We start from the raw sequence: 20,822 nt of genomic DNA, 5'->3' as shown, positions 1-20,822 counted from the left end.
GGGACTACAGGCGCCCGCCACCTCGCCCGGCTAGTTTTTTGTATTTTTAGTAGAGACGGGGTTTCACCGTGTTAGCCAGGATGGTCTTGATCTCCTGACCTCGTGATCCGCCCGTCTCGGCCACCCAAAGTGCTGGGATTACAGGCTTGAGCCACCGCGCCCGGCCGGAAACCACTTTTATTTAAGAGAAGAAAATTGGGCTGGGCACGGTGAGGCATGCCAATAATCCCAGCACTTTGGGAGGCCAAGGCGGGTGGATCATGAGGTCAGGAGTTCAAGGCCAACCTGGCCAAGATGGTGAAACCCCGTCTCTACTAACAATACAAAAATTAGCTGGGCGTGGTGGCGGGCACCTGTAATCTCAGCTACTTGGGAGGCTGAGGCAGAGAATTGCTTGAACCCGGGAGGCGGAGGTTGCAGTGAGAGCGATTGTGCCATTGCACTCAAGCCCAGGCGACAGAGGGGGACTCCGTCTCACAAAACAAAAAAGGAAAAAAAATCTTCCTATAAATTTGTTCCCTTTCAAATAGAACTGCAACAGGAAAGCATCTGGCTCATCTAAGGGTCCTGATTGGGTCTTGTGAATGCTAGTGTGGCTGTGGTCAGGTGAGCAGTAACTTCTGCAGGGTTCCTCTCAGGCTAGGAGCAGCTCACAGGGGTCCTGGTGGGCCCAAGCCGTATGCTCCTCTGAAGTGGGTGGTCTGTGCCATTCGCAGTTGCTTGGAGACCATGATGTTGATAAATACTTTGGTTTTGTGGTTTTTCAGATTTTGTGCAAATGTTTGTTTTGAGGGGATTTCAGAAAAACTCAGATCTGAGAAGAACCGTGGAGCCTGAAAAAATGCCGCAGGTAGGAGGAGAAGTCAAGTGAAGAGTTTGGAGAATCGGCCTCATGAAAATAGACTGCAGTGGAAGGAGCCGTCCTTATTCCAAGTGTTGAAATGTATCTATGTGTCTCTCTTTTGAAACATGCGGTTTGCAGTATTTATGGGGTACATGTGATACTCTTATGTGCATGGAGTGTAATGATCAGGTCTTTATTAGAGTATCCGTCACCTCCAGTATGTATCCTTTGTGTGTTGTCCACATTTCAAATATTACAGTTATTTTGAAAGATACAATCAGTTGTTAACTATTGCCGCCTCACGGTGCTGTGGAACACTAGAACTTCTGTCTGGCTGTATGTTTGTACCGGTTAACCAACTCTCTTCATTCCCCCACCACATACACCCTTCTCATCTCTGGTATCTCATTCTACTCTGTGCCTCCACAAGAGCCACTTTTTAGCTCCCACCTATGAGTGATGACATGCAGTACTTGCCCTTCTGTGCCTGGCTTATTTCACTTCACATAATAGTCTTCAGTTCCATTCCTATTACTGCAAATGACAGGATTTCACTTTAAAAAAAGAATAGCCGGCCAGGCGCGGTGGCTCACGCCTGCAATCCCAGCACTTTGGGAGGCTGAGGCGGGCGGATCACAAGGTCCAGAGATCGAGACCATCCTGGCTAACACGGTGAAACCCCCTCTGTACTAAAAAAAAAATAAAATACAAAAAATTAGCCAGTCGTGGTGGCGGGCACATGTGGCCCCAGCCACTCGGGAGCTGAGGCAGGAGAATGACATGAAACCTGGAGGCGGAGCTTGCGGTGAGCAGAGATTGCGCCACTGTATTCCAACCTGGGTGACAGAGTGAGACTCCGTCTCAAAAAAAAGAATAGCTGAGACTGGGCTCAGTGGCTCATGACTATAATCCAGCACTTTGGGAGGCTGAGACTGGTGGATTCCCTGAGGTCAGGAGTTCAAGACCAGCCTGATCAACGTGGTGAAACCCTGTCTCTCCTAAAAATACAAAATAGCCGGGTGTGGTGGTGCATTCCTGTAGTCCCAGCCACAGGCGTGGAGGCAGGAGAAGTGCTCGAACCCAGGAGGTGGAGGTTGCAGTGAGTCAAGATTGCGCCCTGCACTCCAGCCTGGGTGACAGAGCGAGACTCCATCAAAGCTGACTAGTATTCCTTTGTGTGTATATACCACGTTCTCTGTATCCAGTCATCTCTTGTTGGGCACACAAGTTGATTTCATAACTTGGCTATTGTTAATAGTGCCACAGTAAATGTAGGAGTGCAGATGTCTCTTCAGCCGACTGATTTCCTTTACTTTGGCTGTACGTCCAGTAGTGGGATTGCTGGATCATATGGCAGTTCTTTTTTTTTTGGAGACGGAGTCTCTCGCTGTTGCTCAGGCTGCAGTGGTGAGATTTCAGCTCTCTACAACCTCTGCCTCCTAGGTTCAACTGATTCTCCTACCTCAACGTCCTGAATAGCTGGGATTATGGGATTACAAGCGTGCACCACCATGCCCAGCTAATTTTTGTAATTTTTTTTAGAGGCGTGGTTTCACCCTGTTGGCCAGGATGGTCTCGATCTCTTGACCTCGTGATCTGCTTGCCTTGGCCTCCCGAAGTGCTGGGATTACAGGTGTGATAACCACGCCAAGCAAAAGTGAAACCCTCTGGGCTGGTAGTTCTGTTTGTAGGACTACCCAACTATTTAGAAACCTCAGTACTATTTTCCATAATGGTATTTGCATTCTCACTAACAGCATATATGAGTCCTGTTTGCATCCTCACCAGCATTTGTTATTTTTTGTTTTTTTGATAATGGTCATTCTAACTGGAGTGAAATAGCTCATTGTGGCTTTGATTTGCGTATTCCTGATGATTAGTGATACTGGCCTTTTTTTTTTTTTTTGTAGACGGAGTCTCTGTCACCCAGGCTGGAGTGTAGTGGTGCGATCTGGGCTCACTGCAAACTCCGCCTCCTGGGTTCACACCATTCGCCTGCCTCATCCTCCTGAGTAGTTGGGACTGCAGGCGCCTGCCACCATGCCCAGCTAATTTTTTGTATTTTTAGTAGAGGCGGGGTTTCCCCATGTTAGCCAGGATGGTCTCGATCTTCCGCCCTCGTGATCCACCCGTCTCAGCCTCCCAAAGTGCTGGGATTGCAGGTGTAAGACACTGTGCCTGGCCTTTTCTTATATTTATTTATTTATTTATTTATTCTTTGAGACGGAGTCTCACTCTGTCACCCAGGCTGGAGTGTGGTAACACGATCTTGGCTCACTGTAACCTCCGCCCTCTGAGTTCAAGTGATTCTCCTGCCTCAGCCTCCCGAGCAGTTGGGATTACAGGCGCCTGCCACCACTCCTGGCTAATTTTTTGTGTTTTTAGTAGAGACGGGATTTTGCGATCTTGGCCAGGCTGGTGTTGAACTCCTGACCTTGTGATCCACCCACCTCGGCCTCCCAAAGTGTTGGGATTACAGGTGTGAGCCACTGTGCCCAGCCTATTTTTTCGTCGTCTTTTTTTTTTTTTCCTTTTTTTTTTTTTGAGGCTGAGTTTCGTTCTTGTTGCCCAGCCTGGAGTGCAATGGCATGATCTCGGCTCACCCCAACCTCCCTCCGCCTCCTGGGTTCAAACGATTCTCCTGCATCAGCCTCCCAAGTAGCTAGGATTACAGACAGACATGTGCCACCATGCCTGGCTAAATTTGTATTTTTAGTAGAGACAGGGTTTCTCCATGTCGGTCAGGCTGGTCTCAAACTTCTGACCTCAGGTGATCCACCCACCCTAGCCTCCCAAAGTGCTAGGATTACAGGCGTGAGCCACCGCACTTGGCTGATAATGGCCATTTTTTTCATACATTTGGTGGCCATTTGCATGTTTTTTGAAAATGTTTAGGCCGGGCATGATGGCGCACACCTGTAATCCCAGCACTTTGGGAGGCCAAGGCAGGTCGATCACCTGAGGTCAGGAGTTCGAGAACAGCCTGGCCAACATGGTAAAACGCCATCTCTACTAAAAATGCAAAAATTAGCTGGGCGTGGTGGCGCATGCCTGTAGCCCCAGCTACTAGGGAGGCTGAGGCAGGAGAATTGCTTGAACTTAGGAGGAGAAGGAGGATGCGGTGAGCCGAGATCGCACCACTGCACTCCAGCCTGGGCACCAAGAGTGAAACTCTATCTCAAAAAAAAAACACCAAAGCATATATTTAATCATGTTCTTTGTCCCCCCCCGTTTTTTTCTTTTGAGACAGAGTCTCACTCTGTTGTGGGCTAGGCGCCTGTCACCTAACCTGGCTAATTTTTTGTATTTTTAGTAGAGACGGGGTTTCACTGTGTTAGCCATGATGGTCTGGATCTCCTGACCTCATGATCCACCCACCTTGACCTCCCAGGATGTTGGGATTACAGGCGTGAGCCACTGCGCCCGGCCCTTTGTCCACTTTTTAAATGGGATTATTTTTGTTTTCCCTGTTGAGTTCTTTGAGTTCCTTATATATTCTGGATATTAGTTCCTTGTTGGATGAATAGCTGGCAAATATTTTCTCCCATTTAACAGATTTTCTGTATTGCTTCCTTTGCTGTGCTGAAGCTTTTTAGTTTTTATGTTCTGTTTTTCTGATACGAAATCTCACTCCGTGGCCTAGGATGGAGTGCCGTGGCACGACCTCGGCTTACTGCAACCTCCACCTCCCAGGTCAAGCGATTCTCTTGCCTCAGCCTCCTGAATAGCTGGGACTGTAGGTGCCACCACGCCTGGCTAGTTTTTCTATGTTTAGTAGAGATGGGATTTCACCATGTTGGTCAGGCTGGTCTTGAACTTCTGACCTCGTGACCTGTCTGCCTCAGCCTCTCAAAGTGTTGGGATTACAGGCATGAGCCACTGTGCTGGCCTTTTTTTTTTTTTTTTTTTTTCATTTTTTTGAGATGGAGTCTTGCTCTGTCACCCAGGCTGGAGTGCAGTGGCGCCATCTCGGTTCACTGTAAGCTCCGCCTCCCGGGTTCACGCCATTCTCCTGCCTCAGCCTCCCAAGTAGCTGGGACTATAGGCATCCGCCACCACGCCCGGATAATTTTTTTTGTATTTTTAGTAGAGACAGGGTTTCACCTTGTTGTTCAGGCTGGTCTAGATCTCCTGACCTCGTGATACGCCCACCTCGGCCTCCCAAAGTGCTGGGATTACAGGTGTGAGCCACCGCGCTGGCCTATTTCTGGGTTCTCTATCCTGTTCCGTTGGTCTCTGTGTGTGTTTATATCAACCTCATGTTCTTTTCATTTCTGTGGTCTTGTAGAATGGTTTGAGCTCAGGCAGTGTGATTTTTTTTTAGCTTTGTTCTTTTTCCTCAGGATTGCTTTGGTTATCTCTGTTCTTTCTTGGTTCCATGTGGATTTTAGAATCTTTTTTTCTATTTCTGTGAAGAATGTTATTGGTATTTTGATAGGGATTGCATTGAATCTGTAGATTGCTTTGGATACGTCCCAAATTTTCACTCGCTTTTGGAGGTTCCTGAGCCAGTGGCTCACATTTCTATACTGCAGCCTGTGGGCTTTGTTTGAGGAAGTCTGTTTTGTTTCCTGAGGAGTGGTGTGCTTTAAGCCCAGGAGATGTGAAGAAGGGAAATGGACAGTGGTACCTTCTCACTGTATTCTGGCTCGAGAGGCATCAAGGGTGAAAGTCTTTAGTTCCACAGCCCAGATTCAAGGCCTGTGCTTCCTCTCTCCACTGAAGTACTGCAGCAAAACTCTGTGCCTGCGAAAGCCAGTGTCCTACCCAGTCCCAGGCTCACAGCCTCAGGCCATGCTGAGAGCAGCCTTAGGGTAATTCCAGAAAGTTCAGCATTCTGACTCTGTCTGGGTCCCTTCAGTATTGAGATACTTTCTAGATCTATGAAGGTTTTTAATTTGTAAAGTAACAAGTAATAATTCCTTGTGTGATTGCAGGTATCACACAAATTACAGAAAAGTACCACGTGATGGTAATTCACATTCTATTTTGACAGGTCGCGGTTGATGTACTGCAGAGAATGCTGATTTGTAAGTTAATTGCCCTGTGGCCCAGACTGTAAATGACTTAGTTTGCTTATTAGCAATTCTGTCAGTTTTCTGCCTTTCCATTTGAAGTATTTCTCCCCCGTATGTTTCACTGTGTAGAGTCCTGGTACTGGAATGCCCTTGTTTTGGTTGTAATTTGGTGTGGATATACCTTCCCATTCTTATTCTGGTTTCCAGTTCCTAGCGGCTTTAGATTTAATTTTCAGAGCTGTGAAGGGATACCATGTTAATGTGTGGGTAACAGGGAAGCGTTTTATTGTCTGTGTTTTTTTTTTTTTTTTTTTGAGACGGAGTCTCGCTCTGTCACCTAGGCTGGAGTGCTGTGGCCGGATCTCAGCTCACTGCAAGCTCCGCCTCCCGGGTTCAGGCCATTCTCCTGCCTCAGCCTCCCGGGTAGCTGGGACTACAGGCGCCCACCACCTCGCCCGGCTAGTTTTTTGTAGTTTTTTTTTAGTAGAGACGGGGTTTCACCGTGTTAGCCAGGATGGTCTCGATCTCCTGACCTCGTGATCCGCCCGTCTCGGCCTCCCAAAGTGCTGGGATTACAGGCTTGAGCCACCGCGCCCGGCCTATTGTCTGTGTTTTGATTAATGGCTTCCAGATTGTAGAAGTCTTGATGGATGTGGGCCCTCTGGGGGATTGGAAGTGGATCCCATGTCCGAAAGCACTTGGGGATTGTTTCTGGTGGGCTGCCACTGTATGCTGACATCTGTTTTCTGTTCCTGGCTCTGTCATCAGTTGCACTTGACACTTTGGCTGCTGGAGTACAAGAGGAGTCCTCCACTCACAAGACCGTGAGGTGCTGGTATGTTCCTGAGGGTGGCCTGCCTGAGTGTACTGCAGGGGGTTCCTGCCAAATTAAAGAGCCAAGATATTTTAAACACTTCCAGAGCTTCAGCACTCATGAGCACACTTCCTCTGCCAGTTATGATAACGTGTGTGAGGAGGAAGCGACCATAGGAAAGCCCTGGGAATGCTCTGGTCAGCCTTTTCCCCGTGAGGATGAGGTTGGAAGGTGCACCCACTGCAGGATCCTGTTCCACCTCTGGAAGTCCTGTACCAGTGCTTTGTCCCATACACTGTGACCTCCTCCCCTCTGTGGAGTCTCCCCTTGCTCCTCCTCCCCTGGGTGTGATCCAGGCTCTAGAGCTGGCCCTGCCTCTCGGCCCCCTACATTTCTAGAACGCGCTGCAGCTGTGCCTCCACAGACTTCTGGAACACACTGCAGCCGTGCCTCTACAGACTCCCGCTGCCTGCCCTCCACAGGTCCTGCTCAGATTGACCAGTAGGCAAAGCTTGGGCCTATTTGCTTTTTCTCTCCACGGCTCTGTGGAGATGTGCGGAGACCCCTATAGGTGGGGAGGCGGAAGCTGAGGAGTGGGGCTGGGTGGAAGGTGGACGTCGGGGTTTGGTGGAAATGGGGCTCTGGGGTTTGCTTCCCTCTGTTGTGGGCAGGGGACCTTGAAGTGAAGTCTCGAGAAACCCATAGAATTCCCCACCGTTTCCAGGCCTTGCGAAAAATCAGTAGAATTCCCCACCGTTTCTAGGCCTTGTCAACCTTCTCATTCTTTGATTAATTTGCTCCTCATTTCGCATCCCTCACAAGTAACTGTTTAACTGCTCAATTAAAAGTGTTGTACCATTCAGTACTTTTAGTGAAACAGTGAATAAAGCACTGTGTGATTTTCTGAATGTTTGCGTGTGCATCAGTTAGCTTAGGCTGCTGTAACAAAGTGCCAGAGACTGCAGTGTGGATGCAGATGTGTTTCACAGTGGTGGAGGCTGGAAGCTGGAGGTCAGGGTGCCCCCAAGGTTGGGTTCTGGGGAGGACCCTCTTCCTGGCTTGCAGGAGACCTCCTTTTTCTGTGTCCTCATGAGGTAGAGAGCGGGGAGCAAGCCCTCTGGTGTCTTCTCCGGGCAGTTACCTCATCATCACCTAGGCCTTACCAGCACCCCACCTGGAGAGGCTGGGCTTCAACAGAGGGACTTTGTGGGGATACAGTGTAGTCTGTGGCAAGGGCTTTTTAGATAATCTGCATGATAAGATGACTCACACCGACGTCCTGAGTGGCAGGTAACAACCACTGACCTGCTTTATAAATTTTGTGATTAGTTGCCAATAGTTTATTTATTTATTTTTGAGACAGAGTTTTGCTCTTGTTACCCAGGCTCGAATGCAATGGTGTGATCTCTGCTCACCACAACTTCTGCCTCCCAGGTTCAATTGATTCTCCTGCCTCAGCTTCCTGAGTAGCTGGGATTACAGGCGTGCATCACCATACCTAGCACGAGCCTGTAATTTTGTATTTTGTATTTTTCAGTAGACACGGGGTTTCATTGTATTGGTCAGGCTGGTCTCGAACTTGTGACCTCAAGTGATACACCCACCTCGGCCTCCTAAAGTGCTGGGATTACAGGCGTGAGCCACCGCGCCCGGCTGGACCCTTGATTTTCTTACCTGGGGAATCGGCATAAAGTACCCCTTGCTGGTTGCAGGTTGTAAGCCTCATGAGAGGGTCTGGGTTGGGCTTTGGTGGTCTGTATGGGCCTACTGGGACATGGCAGGCTAGTAGACCTCAAGTGGTCTTGCCACCTGGCTCTGTGACCCCATTCCCCCCTCGAACATCCTGCTCTCTCACACAGATGGCCCAGGAAACCGTAGTCCCTGCCATTCCTTCCTCATCTTCATGGACAGAGCTGGCCTCAGCCCCTGTTGTGACTGCAGTGTTTGAGGCCCTGGTGTGCTGGGCCCTTCTCCTCGCAGGCTTGGCACGACCCTCTGGGGGAGTTCTGTTTCGCAGAGAGTGCCGCTGAGGCCCCGTGGGGTTGGCTCCTGCTGCTGCACTCCTGGGTGTGGCGCAGCTTGCCCTTCCCAACCTGTTTCCTTCTGCTTGCCTCCGCTGCTCTGCTCCGTGGGCTTCGCCATTGCCTTGTCTCCTTTATCGTTGAATTGCCACCTCCTTGGATTCAGTTTCATGTCCATGGTTATAGTGGCCTGGCTAAGAAAGCCCCTTCCTTCCTTAAAGAAAGGGCAAGCCTGGGCCGGGCGCAGTGGCTTACGCGTGTAATCCCAGAACTTTGGGAGGCCGAGGCGGTCAGATCATGAGGTCAGGAGATCAAGACCATCCTGGCTAACACGTGAAACCCCGTCTCTACTGAAAATACAAAAAAAAAAAAATTAGCTGGGAATGGTGGCGGGAGCCTGTAGTCCCAGCTACTCAGGAGACTGAGACAGGAGAATGGTGTGAACCCTGGAGGCAGAGCTTGCAGTGAGCCGAGCTAGCACCACTACACTCCAGCCTGGGTGACAGAGGGAAACTCCGACAGAGGGAAACGCTGTCTAAAGAAAAAAAAGAAAAAGAAGGGGCGAGCCTGAGCCACGGTTTGTGCTGGGATCGATGAGTGGCACGCAGGGCACCCGCCCTTTCCTGAACCCTGTTTCTGCTGCATTGGCAGGTTCGGCGTGTACAGTGGACATATGCTCGGCAGTGTCATCTCCACAGATTCTCCGAAGAGGTTCTTCAGTCACACGCTGACTCAGATACTCACTCACAGCCCTCTGCTGAAAGGTGGGCCCTGAGCGGAGGCTGCTCAATTGCTGCCCAGTTTGGGGATTGCTGTTGCGCTGTTGCCTTGGTAATGCTGATGGGAGACGCTAGGAGCTCTAGGACCTCAAGCAGAGATTGGGTCCTGAGGTGCCTGAGATTGTTACTGAATATCCCTTCATCTGAAAGGAACAGATTCTTAAAATTCAGAATTATGAGTGGACAGAATAATTGTCACTAAAAATAGAAATACCTCTTTTTTTTTTTTTTTTTTGAGTCGGAGTCTTACTCACTTGCCCAGGCTGGAGTGCAGTGACACAATCTCAGCTCACTGCAATCTCCGCCTCCCAGGTTTAAGCAATTCTAGTATCTCACCCTCCCAAGTAGCTGGGACTACAGGCACCAGCCACCACACCCGACTAATTTTTTGTATTTTTAGTAGAGGAGGCATTTCACCATGTTGGCCAGGCTGGTCTCAAACTCCTGACCTCAGGTACTCCACCTACCTTGGCCTCCCAAAGTGTTGAGGTGTTGGCATTACAGGCGTGAGCCACCGCACCCAGGCTAAAATAGAAGTATCTTTATTTATTTATTTATTGGAGACGGAGTTTTGCTCTGTTGCCCAGGCTGGAGTGCAGTGGCGTGATCTCGGCTCACCGCAGCCTCCACCTCCCGGGTTCAAACATTCTCCTGGTTCAGCCTCCCAAGTAGCTGGGATTACAGGCGTGTGCCACCATGCCTGGCTAAATTTTGTATTTTTAGTAGAGAGGGGTTTGACCATGTTGGCCAGGCTGGTCTTGAACTCCTGACCTCAGGTAATCCACCTGCCTCGGCCTCCCAAAGTACTGGGATTACAGGCATGAGCCACTGTGCCCAGCTGCTGTCTAGTCTTTTAAAACTTGGTCTGGCCGGGCGCGGTGGCTCAAGCCTGTAATCCCAGCACTTTGGGAGGCCGAGACGGGTGGCTCACGAGGTCAGGAGATCGAGACCATCCTGGTCTACACGGTGAAACCCCGTCTCTACTAAAAATACAAAAAACTAGCCGGGCGAGATGGCGGGTGCCTGTAGTCCCAGCTACTCGGGAGGCTGAGGCAGGAGAATGGCATGAACCTGGGAGGCGGAGCTTGTAGTGAGCTGAGATCGGGCCACTGCACTCCAGCCTGGGCGACAGAGCGAGACTCCGTCTCAAAAAAAAAAATAAAAAATAAAAACTTGGTGTTTGGGTATGCACCTTCTGCTGGAATACCTGATCACCCACCACAACTCACATTATCTTTCTGCTGGCTGCCCTTGCCTTGCTGGGACTGTGTGATGGTTCTCAACTAGACTGGGTGGCATGTTTGATGGCCCGGGCATCGTCTGCCCAGTGGGTGTCCTGTCACCCATGTATGACAGACTGTTTCCGAGATTCCACTCTTACGAGTGGGGCCAAGATGGACACTTTGAGCTTTCTCTGTGTCTGGCATATCCCCAGGGTAGATGCTCAGGCAGGAAGCGGGTAACGGGTTGGGGATGAGGGATGCATGGACGGCTCCCTACAGGTGCTGTGAGGTGCTCGGGGGTTTGTCATCACTTGGCCGAGCAGAGCTTCCTTTGAACAGCATCCCCACCATGATTGGGTTATTAACAGTTTATTTTATCCCCACCATGATTGGTTTATTGACAGTTTATTTTATTTTATGTATTCATTTTTTTCTTTTGAGACAGAGTCTTGCTCTGTCACCCAGGCTGGAGCATGGTGGCACGATCTTGGCTCACTGCAACCTCCGCCTCCCGGGTTCAAGCAGTTCCCTGCCCGAACCTCTCGAGTAGCTGGAATTAGAGGTGCCTGCCACCATGCCCGGCTTCTTTTTGTGTTTTGAGTAGAGAAAGGGTTTCACCATCTTGGCCAGGCTGGTCTAGGCCTCGTGATCCACCCACCTTGGCCTCCCAAAGTGCTGGGATTACAGGTGTGAGCCGCCACTCCCGGCCTTATTGACAGTTTAGAAGCAGGAAGGTTGAAATGCAGTTGGTCCATTGGGAAATATTGATTGTGAATACGACAGAGCATTACAAGTAACTGACTGGCCCTGAGAAACAGAATTGATAACAGAGCAAATAGGCAACAAACAGGGAGATGGTGAACTTTAATAATTGAAAAAGTACATATTAAGATCTGTTTTCACACTGAAGCTTTGAAACACAACTTTTTGACCAGGAGCAGTGGCTCACGCCTGTAATCCCAGCACTCTGGGAGGCCGAGGCGGCCAGATCACGAGGTCACGAGTCCGAGACCAGCCTGGCCAACATAGTGAATCCCCATCTCTACTAAAAATACAAAAATTAGCAGGGTGTGGTGGCAGGCGCCTGTAGTCCCAGATACTCGGGGGGCTGAGGCAGGAGAATCACTTGGACCCGGGAGGCGGAGCTTGCAGTGAGTGGAGATTGTGACACTGCACTCCACCTTGTGCGACACAGCGAGACTCCATCCCAAAAAAATTTTTAAAAAATACAAAAAGTATCTGGGTTATGGTGGCACACGCCTGTGGTCGCAGCTACTTGGGAGACTGAGGCAGGTGGATTGCTTGAGCCGGGGAGGTTGAGGCTGTGGTGAGCACTGCACTCCAGCCTGGGTGATAGTGAGACCCTGTCCAAAAACAAAACCCACAACTTTTTGATCTCTGATTTGAAGTTTTTGTCTCTTTCTCCCCATGCAGCATCTGATGCTGTTCAGATGCAGAGAGAGTGGAGCTTTGCGCGGACGCACCCTCTGCTCACCGCACTGTACCGCAGGGTGAGTGGAGGTGGTCTGAGACCTGCTGCCGAGCTCGTGGTGGGGGATTAAGATCTGCCGAGTGCGTGTCATGCTGCCTGCCGTGGACGGCACATCGGGAGGTTCAGGGATGTCTAGTGAGACATGGCTGTCCTCATTGAGGCCACCACTCGGTTCAGGAGACTGAACTTGTCAGTTGGGCTGAGCCCCTCCTCCTTGAGATAAGGAGGATTCTCTCCAACCAGTGCTGAGCACGGTGAGGGGAGAGACGCCACTGTGAGGGGAGAGATGCCACTGTGTGAGCCGACACAGCTCCACTGTTATCTTTGCAGTGGGAAGTGAGGGGGCTGCGGTGGCTACCTGCCGGGAGGGAGGTGAGGGGTCATCTGTCCCACACTGGTTTGCTTTGATATTGAAGGGAGTGGACACTTTTATTTCAGCTCTTTGTGATGCTGAGTCCAGAGGAGTTGGTTGGCCATTTGCAAGAAGTTCTGGAAACGCAGGAGGTTCACTGGCAGCGAGTGCTCTCCTTTGTGTCTGCACTGGTTGTCTGCTTTCCAGAAGCGCAGCAGCTACTTGAAGGTGAGCTTTCACGAGAGCCCGGTGGTGCCGGTCAGAGTGTGTGGGGGTGTGATGTGAGCACTGGTGTCAGCAGAGTCCCAGCTGACTGTGGGTGAGCCTCTCAGTGAAGCCCTTCCCTAGCTGCCCGGAACCCGAAGTGCCTCATGTCAGTGGAACGGTCTTCACTGGACACTCATAAGCACTGACTGCTGCTCTGACAGGCCAGAGTGTGCACGGCTGCTTCATTCAGGTCTCTAGTGGTTTGTGCTTGACATGCTGTAATTGCTGTCTGGTCTTTTAAAACTTGCTGTTTGGGTATCACATTCTCCTACTGGAATACCTGATCACCCAGCACAACTCACATTGTCTTTCTGCTGGCTGCCCTTGCCTTGCTTTGACTATGTCATGGTTCTTAACTAGACTGGGTGGCGCGTTTGATGGCCCAGGCATTCGAGAGCTGCCAGCTGGACAGCATGGTCACTGCGTTCCTAGTTGTGCGCCAGGCAGCACTGGAGGGCCCCTCTGCGTTCCAGTCATATGCAGACTGGTTCAAGGTAAGTGACCTGCCACTCGGCTACCTAATACCTGATCTTCCCAGAAGGCCTGGGAGTGGAGACCGTGCTGGCCCTACCTGACACTCTGTCGTGAGAGTGAACAATCTTGCTGTCAACTTTGCCAGGTGGCCTCAGCAGATCTTCCTCTGTGTGCTGAGGGGCCTGGATTCTTCCTGTCGAGGCCTTGGCCCCTTCCCCTGGTTTCTGTCTCACTTACTTGATGGAGCCTCCTACTGTCTTTTATAAGAAAATTAGTGAAGTCAAGCCTGGACACCATGGGGAGACCTCATCTCCACCAAAACACACCAAAAACACACAAAAAAACAAAAAAAACTATGCAGGTGTGGTGGCAGACACCTGTGGTCCTAGTTCCTCAGGAGGCTGAGATGTGAGGATTACTTGAGCCTGGGAGATCAAGACTGCAGTGAGCTGTAATTGCACCACTGTACTCCAGCCTGGGTGACAGAAGGAGACTCCATCCCAAAAAGAAAAAGAAGAAAATTAGTGAAATCAGGAAAGGGGGACACAGACGTGGCTGTTGCTTTTTGCACATTATACGGTGTCTCTTATTTTCCCTTTTTTGTTGTTGTTTTGTTGTTTTTGACACGGAGCCTTCCTGTGTCACCCAGGCTGGAGTGCAGTGGTGCAGAAAGCTCACGCTCCCGGCTCACTGCAACCTCCACCCCCCAGTTTGAAGAGATTCTCCTGCCTTAAAGTCCTGAGTAGCTGGGATTACAGGCGTGCGCTACCACGCCCGGCTCATATTTGTATTTTTAGTAGAGACAGGGTTTCACCATGTTGGTCAGGTTGGTCTCTAACTCCTGACCTCGTGATCCACCCGCCTTGTCCTCCCAAAGTGCTGAGATGACAGGCATGAGCCACCGCACCCGGCCTTTCCTCCTCTTCTTTTTTTTGAGACGGAGTCTCATTCTGTCACTCATGCTGGAGTACAGTAGTGCCATCTCGGCTCACTGCAACCTCCGCCTCCTGGGTTCAGGCAATTCTCCCGCCTCAGCCCCCAGAGTAGCTGGGGTTACAGGTGTTCGCCACCACACCTGGCTAATTTTTAGTAGAGATGGGGTTTCATCATGTTGGCCAGGCTGGTCTCAAACTCCTGACCTCAAGTGAACCGCCTGCCTCAGCCTCCAAAAGTGCTGGGATTACAGGTGGGAGCCACCGCGCCCAGGTTTACGTCTCTAATTTTCATGTAAGTCCTGAAACAAGTACTTCCCTTCTTCAGCGGTATCACATATTCTTCCTTTTTCTTTTTTTTTTTTTTTGAGACAGAGTCTCACTCTATCGCCCAGGCTAAAGTGCAGTGGTGCTATCTCAGCTCACTGCGAGCTCTGCCTCCCGGGTTCACGCCATTCTCCTGCCTCAGCCTCCCGTGTAGCTGGGACTACAGGCGCCCGCCACCAAGCCTGGCTAATTTTTTGTATTTTTAGTAGAGATGGAGTTTCACCATGTTAGCCAGGATGGTCTCGATCTTCTGACCTCGTGATCTACCCGCCTTGGCCTCCCAAAGTGCTGGGATTATAGATGTGAGCCACCGTGCCTGGCCTCTGCCTTTTTCTTTGGAACACACACAGTGTTCTCTCTGACAGAAGTTTATGCAGCTGTTCCCAAACCTGAGTGGGCATTAGACTCACCTGGAGGGGGCTTTGTAACTACAGATCCCGGGGCCCATTTCAGACTACTGAGTCTGAGCTGAGACCTCAGGGACCCCTGGGCAACCCCTGTGCAAACCCCCAGTTCATGTCGGGAGTTGGGTGTCTTTGAGACATCAACTGTGAAGGGCACTCATGGTTACTCTTTTAATGCTTGTAAGTAAAGTTTCCATTTGAAGGGTTAATTTTTTGTAGAAGTTTTGGGTTCGGACCAGGTACAGTGGCTCATGCCTGTAATCTCAGCACTTTGGGAGGCCTAGGCAGGAGGATTGCTTGAGCCCAGGAGTTCAAGATCAGCCTGGGCAGCACAGTAAGACCCCTGTCTCTACAGAATGTAACAGTTAGCTGGGTGTGATGGGAAGCACCTGTGGTCCCAGCTGCTTCCAGGCTGAGGCAGGATGATTGCTTGAGGCCGGGTGGTTGAGGCTGCAATGAGCTGGGATTGCATTACTACACTCCAGCCTGGGAGACAGAGCAACACTCTGTCTCAAAAACAAAAAGAAGGATTAGGTTTGCCTGGCATCGCCACCTTGGTGAAGTAGTTGCCTCTTTGTAGGAGTCTCAGCTCCCTGAAATTTTAAAGGGCCACGTGCCTGCATAGCCATCATGACTGCTAGTGCCTGCTCGTCCCTGGGGCCTTCTGAGGAGGTGAGGCTACACAGCAGGCTGAGCCGCATCTGTTCGTGTTGGGAGAAGGTGGGGATTGGTGCGGCGTCAACTCACTTTTATTCCTTAAAGTTCCTTCTCACCTGCCCTCAGGCTCTCCCCAGCTCTGCGGAGTTGGCCTGGGGCTTCCACTAAACTAAGAGGAGAGGCATTTGCTCTGTCCTTAGTGAGGTGCTGAGAGATTGGTGCCAGAGTCCACCTGGTGCTCAGGTCATGAGTTCATGGGTCTCCCAGGGTCTCTCCTTCCTCGGTTCCCTCTCTTTCCTCGGCGACAGTTGGGAGAGGAATACTCTGGAGTGCTGTGTTGATGGTGTTGTTTTGGTTTTGTTTGCTTTTTCTTTTACCTTTTCAAATCAACTTTATCAAAATATGGCCGGGCGCGGTGGCTCAAGCCTGTAGTCCCAGCACTTTGGGAGGCCGAGACGGGCGGATCATGAGGTCAGGAGATCGAGACCATCCTGGCTAACACGGTGAAACCCCGTCTCTACTAAAAAATACAAAAAACTAGCGGGCGAGGTGGCGGGTGCCTGTAGTCCCAGCTACTCGGGAGGCTGAGGCAGGAAATGGCGTAAACCTGGGAGGCGGAGCTTGCAGTGAGCTGAGATCTGGCCACTGCACTCCACCCTGGGCAACCAAGTGAGACTCCGTCTCAAAAAAAAAAAAAAGAAAGAAAACTTTATCAAAATATAGTTGAAATGAAATAATAAAATGCATCCAATTTAAGTGTACTATTAAATGAGGTTTTTTTGTTTGTTTCTTTTTGTGTTTTAAGAGACTGCGTGTTGCTCTGTTGCCCAGGCTGGAGTGCAATGGCATGATCGTAGCTCACTGCAGCCTTGACCTCCTGGGGTCAAGCAGTCCTCCTGCCTCAGCTTCCAGAGTAACTGGGACTACAGGTGTGTGCCGCCACACTCAGCAAATTAAAAACATTTTTTTTTGTAAATACATCATGCTGTGTTGCCCAGGCTGGTCTCGGATTCCTGGCCTCAAGCGATCCCCCCACCTCAACCCCTAAAGCACTGGGATTACAGGCGTGAACCACCATGTCCAGACAGTTAGATGAGTTTTGATAAATGTATATATGCATATTCAGTGTTTGAACATTTGTTTTTGTTTTGTTTTGTTTTGTTTTGTTTTTGAGATGGAGTCCCTCTCTGTCACCAGGCTGGAGTACAGTGGCGTGTTCTCGGCTTACTGCAACTCTCGCCTCCTGGATTCTTCTGCCTCAACCTCCCGAGCAGCTGGGACTACAGGTGCACGCCACCACACCCGGCTAATTTTTGTAATTTTAGTAGAGATGGAGTTTCACCATGTTGGCCAGGATGGTCTTGATCTCTTGATTTCGTGATCCACTCCACTTAGCCTCCCAGGCATGAGCCACCGAACTTGGCCTGAACATCTGTTTTAATTTTTACTTTTGAGGGCAAATCCCAGCACTGTGGGAGGATGAGGCGGGCAGATCGCTTGAGCCCAGTAGTTCGAGACCATGCTTAGCAACATGGCAAAACCCCATCTGTACCAAAAATACAAAATTTAACTGGGTGTGGTGGAGGGTGCCTATAATCCCAGCTACTCGGGAGGCTGAGGCAGGAGAATCGCTTGAACCCGGGAGGTGCAGGTTGCAGTGAGCCCTGACTGCGCCACTGCACTGCAGCCTGGGCAACAGAGTAAGACTCTCTCTCAAAAAGAAAAAAAAAAAAGCTGGGAGTGGTGGCAAATGCCTGTAATCTCAGCTACTAGGGAGGCAGGAGAATCCCTCAAATCTGGGGGGGCAGACGTTGCAGTGAGTCAAGATTGCGCCACTGCACTCCAGCCTGAGCGACAGAGCCAGACTCTGTCTCCAAAAAAAAAAAAAAAAATCGTACACAATGTTGCACACTTTCAGAAAGACCAAGGTGAGCCTTCAGTTCAAGTTGCAGTTCAGGTTTCCTGATGGACATTAACTCGCTGAGCTTTCACCAGGATCTCCTGTGCTCTCACACGGGGCCAGGGCAGCAGGAGCTCCTTTGGTTTTGCAGGTAAGTGGCTCAGTTTTCACAGAGGTACACATTCTCTGCAGGTTCACTTGTGATGCATTCAGGGCCGTGCCCATTGAAAATCCTCCTTCCTTCCCTGACTGGCTGCAGCCCCCTTCATTCCGGAAGGGTTTGCTCACGTTCCATGCTTGCTCTGCCGGGGTCTTGCAGTGTCGCTGTCTGAGGGGTGGCCCTCCTTGGCCTGTTTTCCTTGCGCACCTCTCTTGCGGTGATCTGTCCACTGATGGATGAGGTTAGATGTTAAAGTGTGTTCCGAAGCGGCTTCATCCCACAAAATCAGTTTGTTTGCTGTGCATAAACACTTCTTAGGGCATTTAACAAATTGTACCCCAAGGATCCCAAAAGGGATACCATCAGTGTTTGTTATAGCTAATTATTTTTAACTTCTTTTCTTTGAATAACTTTTAGATCTTCTCTTTAATCAAAGCACAGCCACGACATCTGTAAATGTGTGAACCACAATGACTTTTGGTTGTTTCTCTTCTTTCCTTTCTGTTTAGGAGACAGACTAGAGCAGCAGCCCAGACACTGCCTAGGTGGTGCAGCCGTGCCTGGCTGTCCTGGGCTTCATGCTCTTCTCTTCACACAGGCCTCCTTTGGGAGCACACGAGGCTACCATGGCTGCAGCAAGAAGACACTGGTCTTCCTGTTTACGTTCTTATCAGACCTCGTGCCTTTTGAGTCCCCCCGGTACCTGCAGGTGAGAAGCTGGCTGCCATATCCATGATTTCTGGTGCTTCTGCTCACCTACTCAATCTCAGGACTGCCTTGGCCTCCCCAAGAGCCTCCTGCAGATCTGCTCTGAGCCTCTCAGCCAGGCCCCTCCCCTTCCCCAAGCAGTTTATGGTGAAACAGCACAAACATTGCAGCTGGGGGTGTCCATGTGGACACAAAGTGAGGGCATGTGTGCCAGTAATGGCAAACTCTCAAACTCTTTTCTCCTCTAGGCCGAGGAGGTGGGTAGATATACCTGCTCAACACTGGTTGAGTGTGGCCTTCACTGCTCATTTTCTTTTCTTTAAAGTCCTCTGTTCTTTTTCCCTTCCTCCCTCAAAACAGTGAGCAGGTCTGAGTGATGATGTGGAGAGACATTCTCAGCACCCAGTTATGCAGGAAGAGGAAGTTGTACTGCAGTGAGGGTGTTAGGGACTCATTTTGCCTTTTTTTTTTTTAATTACATGTGCTTTTTTTTTTTTTTTTTTTTGGAGACAGTCTCACTCTGTCGCCCAGGCTGGAGTGCAGTGTTGCCATCATAACTCACTGTAGCCTACACCTCCCAGGTCAAGCAATTCTCCCACCTCAGCCTTCTGAGTAGTTGGGACTCTAGGCGCACACCAGGAAACCTGGCTGTTTTTTTTTCTTTTTTTTAGTACAAATGGTGTACTTGCTATGTTGCCTAGGCTGGTCTTGAACTGAGCTCAAGTGATCCTTCTGCCTTGGCCTCCCAAAGTGCTGGGATTACAGGCATGAGCCACCATGCCCAGCCTGACCCTCATCTTTTAAGAAAATTGGCCAGGCGTGGTGGCTCACATCTGTAATCCCAGCACTTTTGGAGGCTGAGGAGGGCAGATCACTTGAGGTCAGGAGTTTGACACCAGCCTGACCAACATGGAGAAACCCCATCTCTACTAAAAATACAAAATTAGCCTGGTGGTGGCACATGCCTGTAATCCCACCTACTTAGGAGGCTGAGGCAGGAGAATCGCTTGAACTAGGGAGGTAGAGGTTGCAGCCGAGACCGCGCCACTGCACTCCAGCCTGGGCAACAACAGCAAAACTCCCTCTCAAAAAAAAAAAAAAATGCAGTGTCTCCTCTGTCCCCTTTGACCAGGAAGCCAAAGGCGTGGAGCTGCAGATGGGCCAGCCAGTTCCTGCTGCTGCTAGGATTGTACATCCCTGGTTCCCCCAGTGAGCCACCCGGGACTTGGAGGACCAACTACATTAGAATTCCTTCGTTTTTCACCTGGGGAAGCATACGGAGTCTCACTCTGTCGCCCAGGCTGGAGTGCAGTGGCACGGTCTCGGCTCACTGCAAGCTCCACCTCCGAGGTTCATGCCTTTCTCCTGCCTCAGCCTCCTGAGTAGCTGGGACTACAGGCACCTGCCACCACGCCCGGCTAATTTTTTGTATTTTTAGTAGAGATGGGGTTTCACCATGTTAGCCAGGATGGTCTCGATCTCCTGACCTGGTGATCCGCCCACCTTGGCATCCCAAAGTGCTGGGATTACAGGAATGAGCCACTGCGCCCGGCTTGTGTTTTAATTTTACTAATGGTTTGCTTTGCATACTCGTAAGTCTGTAAAGGGCCATATTTCTCTACTCAGCACTGTGGATGTTGGAAGTGAATTGTGGCCTCCCTGGAGTCCCAGGCAGTTCCCAGACTAATGGTGCTGCACTCTGCCATCTATCCTCAGGTGCACATTCTCCACCCTCCCCTCGTTCCCAGCAAGTACCGCTCCCTCCTCACAGACTACATCTCATTGGCCAAGACACGGCTGGCTGACCTCAAGGCAAGCTGCCCCTCCGTGCCCAACTCCTCACACCTGTCCCAGCAGAAACTGCTTTGTTTTCTTGTTCTCATTCTGTCTCTTCTCTGAAGGTTTCTATAGAAAGCATGGGACTCTATGAGGATTTGTCATCAGCTGGGGACGTTACTGAGGTAACATTGCTTGAGCCCTGCAGGGTCTCAGCCAGTCACGCCCACCATGCAAAGTCCAGTTTCCTTTGACTCTTGAGTTGAGCTTGAGCTTTTACGTCTGGTCTTTCCTTGGGCGCAGCTGGGGACTAGGCTCTGGGGGCCTTTGTTTTGCCTTGTCCCACCTTGTGTGTGTGGAAAGAGTTACTGTGTGTGGGAACGAAGCACCTCACACTGCAGTAAATTTGTCCTTTCAGGAGACTTTGGTTCATGTGGGGTTGAATGGAGAGGTGGTTGCTCATGTTTTTCTCTGAATCACAGAAAAGTGTGAACTTTTTTTTTTTGGAGTCGGAGTCTTGCTCTGTCACCCAGGCTGGAGTGCAGTGGCCCAATCTCGGCTCACTGTAAGCTCCGCCTTCCAGGTGCACGCCATTCTCCTGTCTCAGCCCCCCAAGTAGCTGGGACTACAGGTGTCCACCACCACGCCCGGCTAATTTTTTGTATTTTTAGTGG

General features: G+C 50.4%; 1 protein-coding gene across 1 annotated transcript in view; it reads left to right on the top strand.

Moving 5' to 3' along the window:
- Positions 1–518: 518 nt before the first annotated feature.
- Positions 519–20,822, top strand: part of LOC111553803 (FA complementation group A) — a 60,660-nt gene continuing 40,356 nt past the window's right edge. Inside the window, exons 1-11 of the mRNA XM_026447390.2 lie at positions 519–606; positions 768–850; positions 5,841–5,874; positions 6,631–6,907; positions 9,349–9,461; positions 12,134–12,210; positions 12,630–12,771; positions 13,171–13,304; positions 18,263–18,373; positions 20,089–20,184; positions 20,274–20,333. Coding sequence (XP_026303175.1) covers positions 585–606; positions 768–850; positions 5,841–5,874; positions 6,631–6,907; positions 9,349–9,461; positions 12,134–12,210; positions 12,630–12,771; positions 13,171–13,304; positions 18,263–18,373; positions 20,089–20,184; positions 20,274–20,333 — 1,149 coding nt within the window. The 5' untranslated portion in view covers positions 519–584. The remainder of the gene's footprint in view (positions 607–767; positions 851–5,840; positions 5,875–6,630; positions 6,908–9,348; positions 9,462–12,133; positions 12,211–12,629; positions 12,772–13,170; positions 13,305–18,262; positions 18,374–20,088; positions 20,185–20,273; positions 20,334–20,822) is intronic.

This window comes from Piliocolobus tephrosceles, chromosome 17, assembly GCF_002776525.5.
Source record: "Piliocolobus tephrosceles isolate RC106 chromosome 17, ASM277652v3, whole genome shotgun sequence".
NCBI lineage: Eukaryota > Metazoa > Chordata > Mammalia > Primates > Cercopithecidae > Piliocolobus > Piliocolobus tephrosceles.
This window is presented reverse-complemented; position numbering and strand designations above follow the sequence as displayed.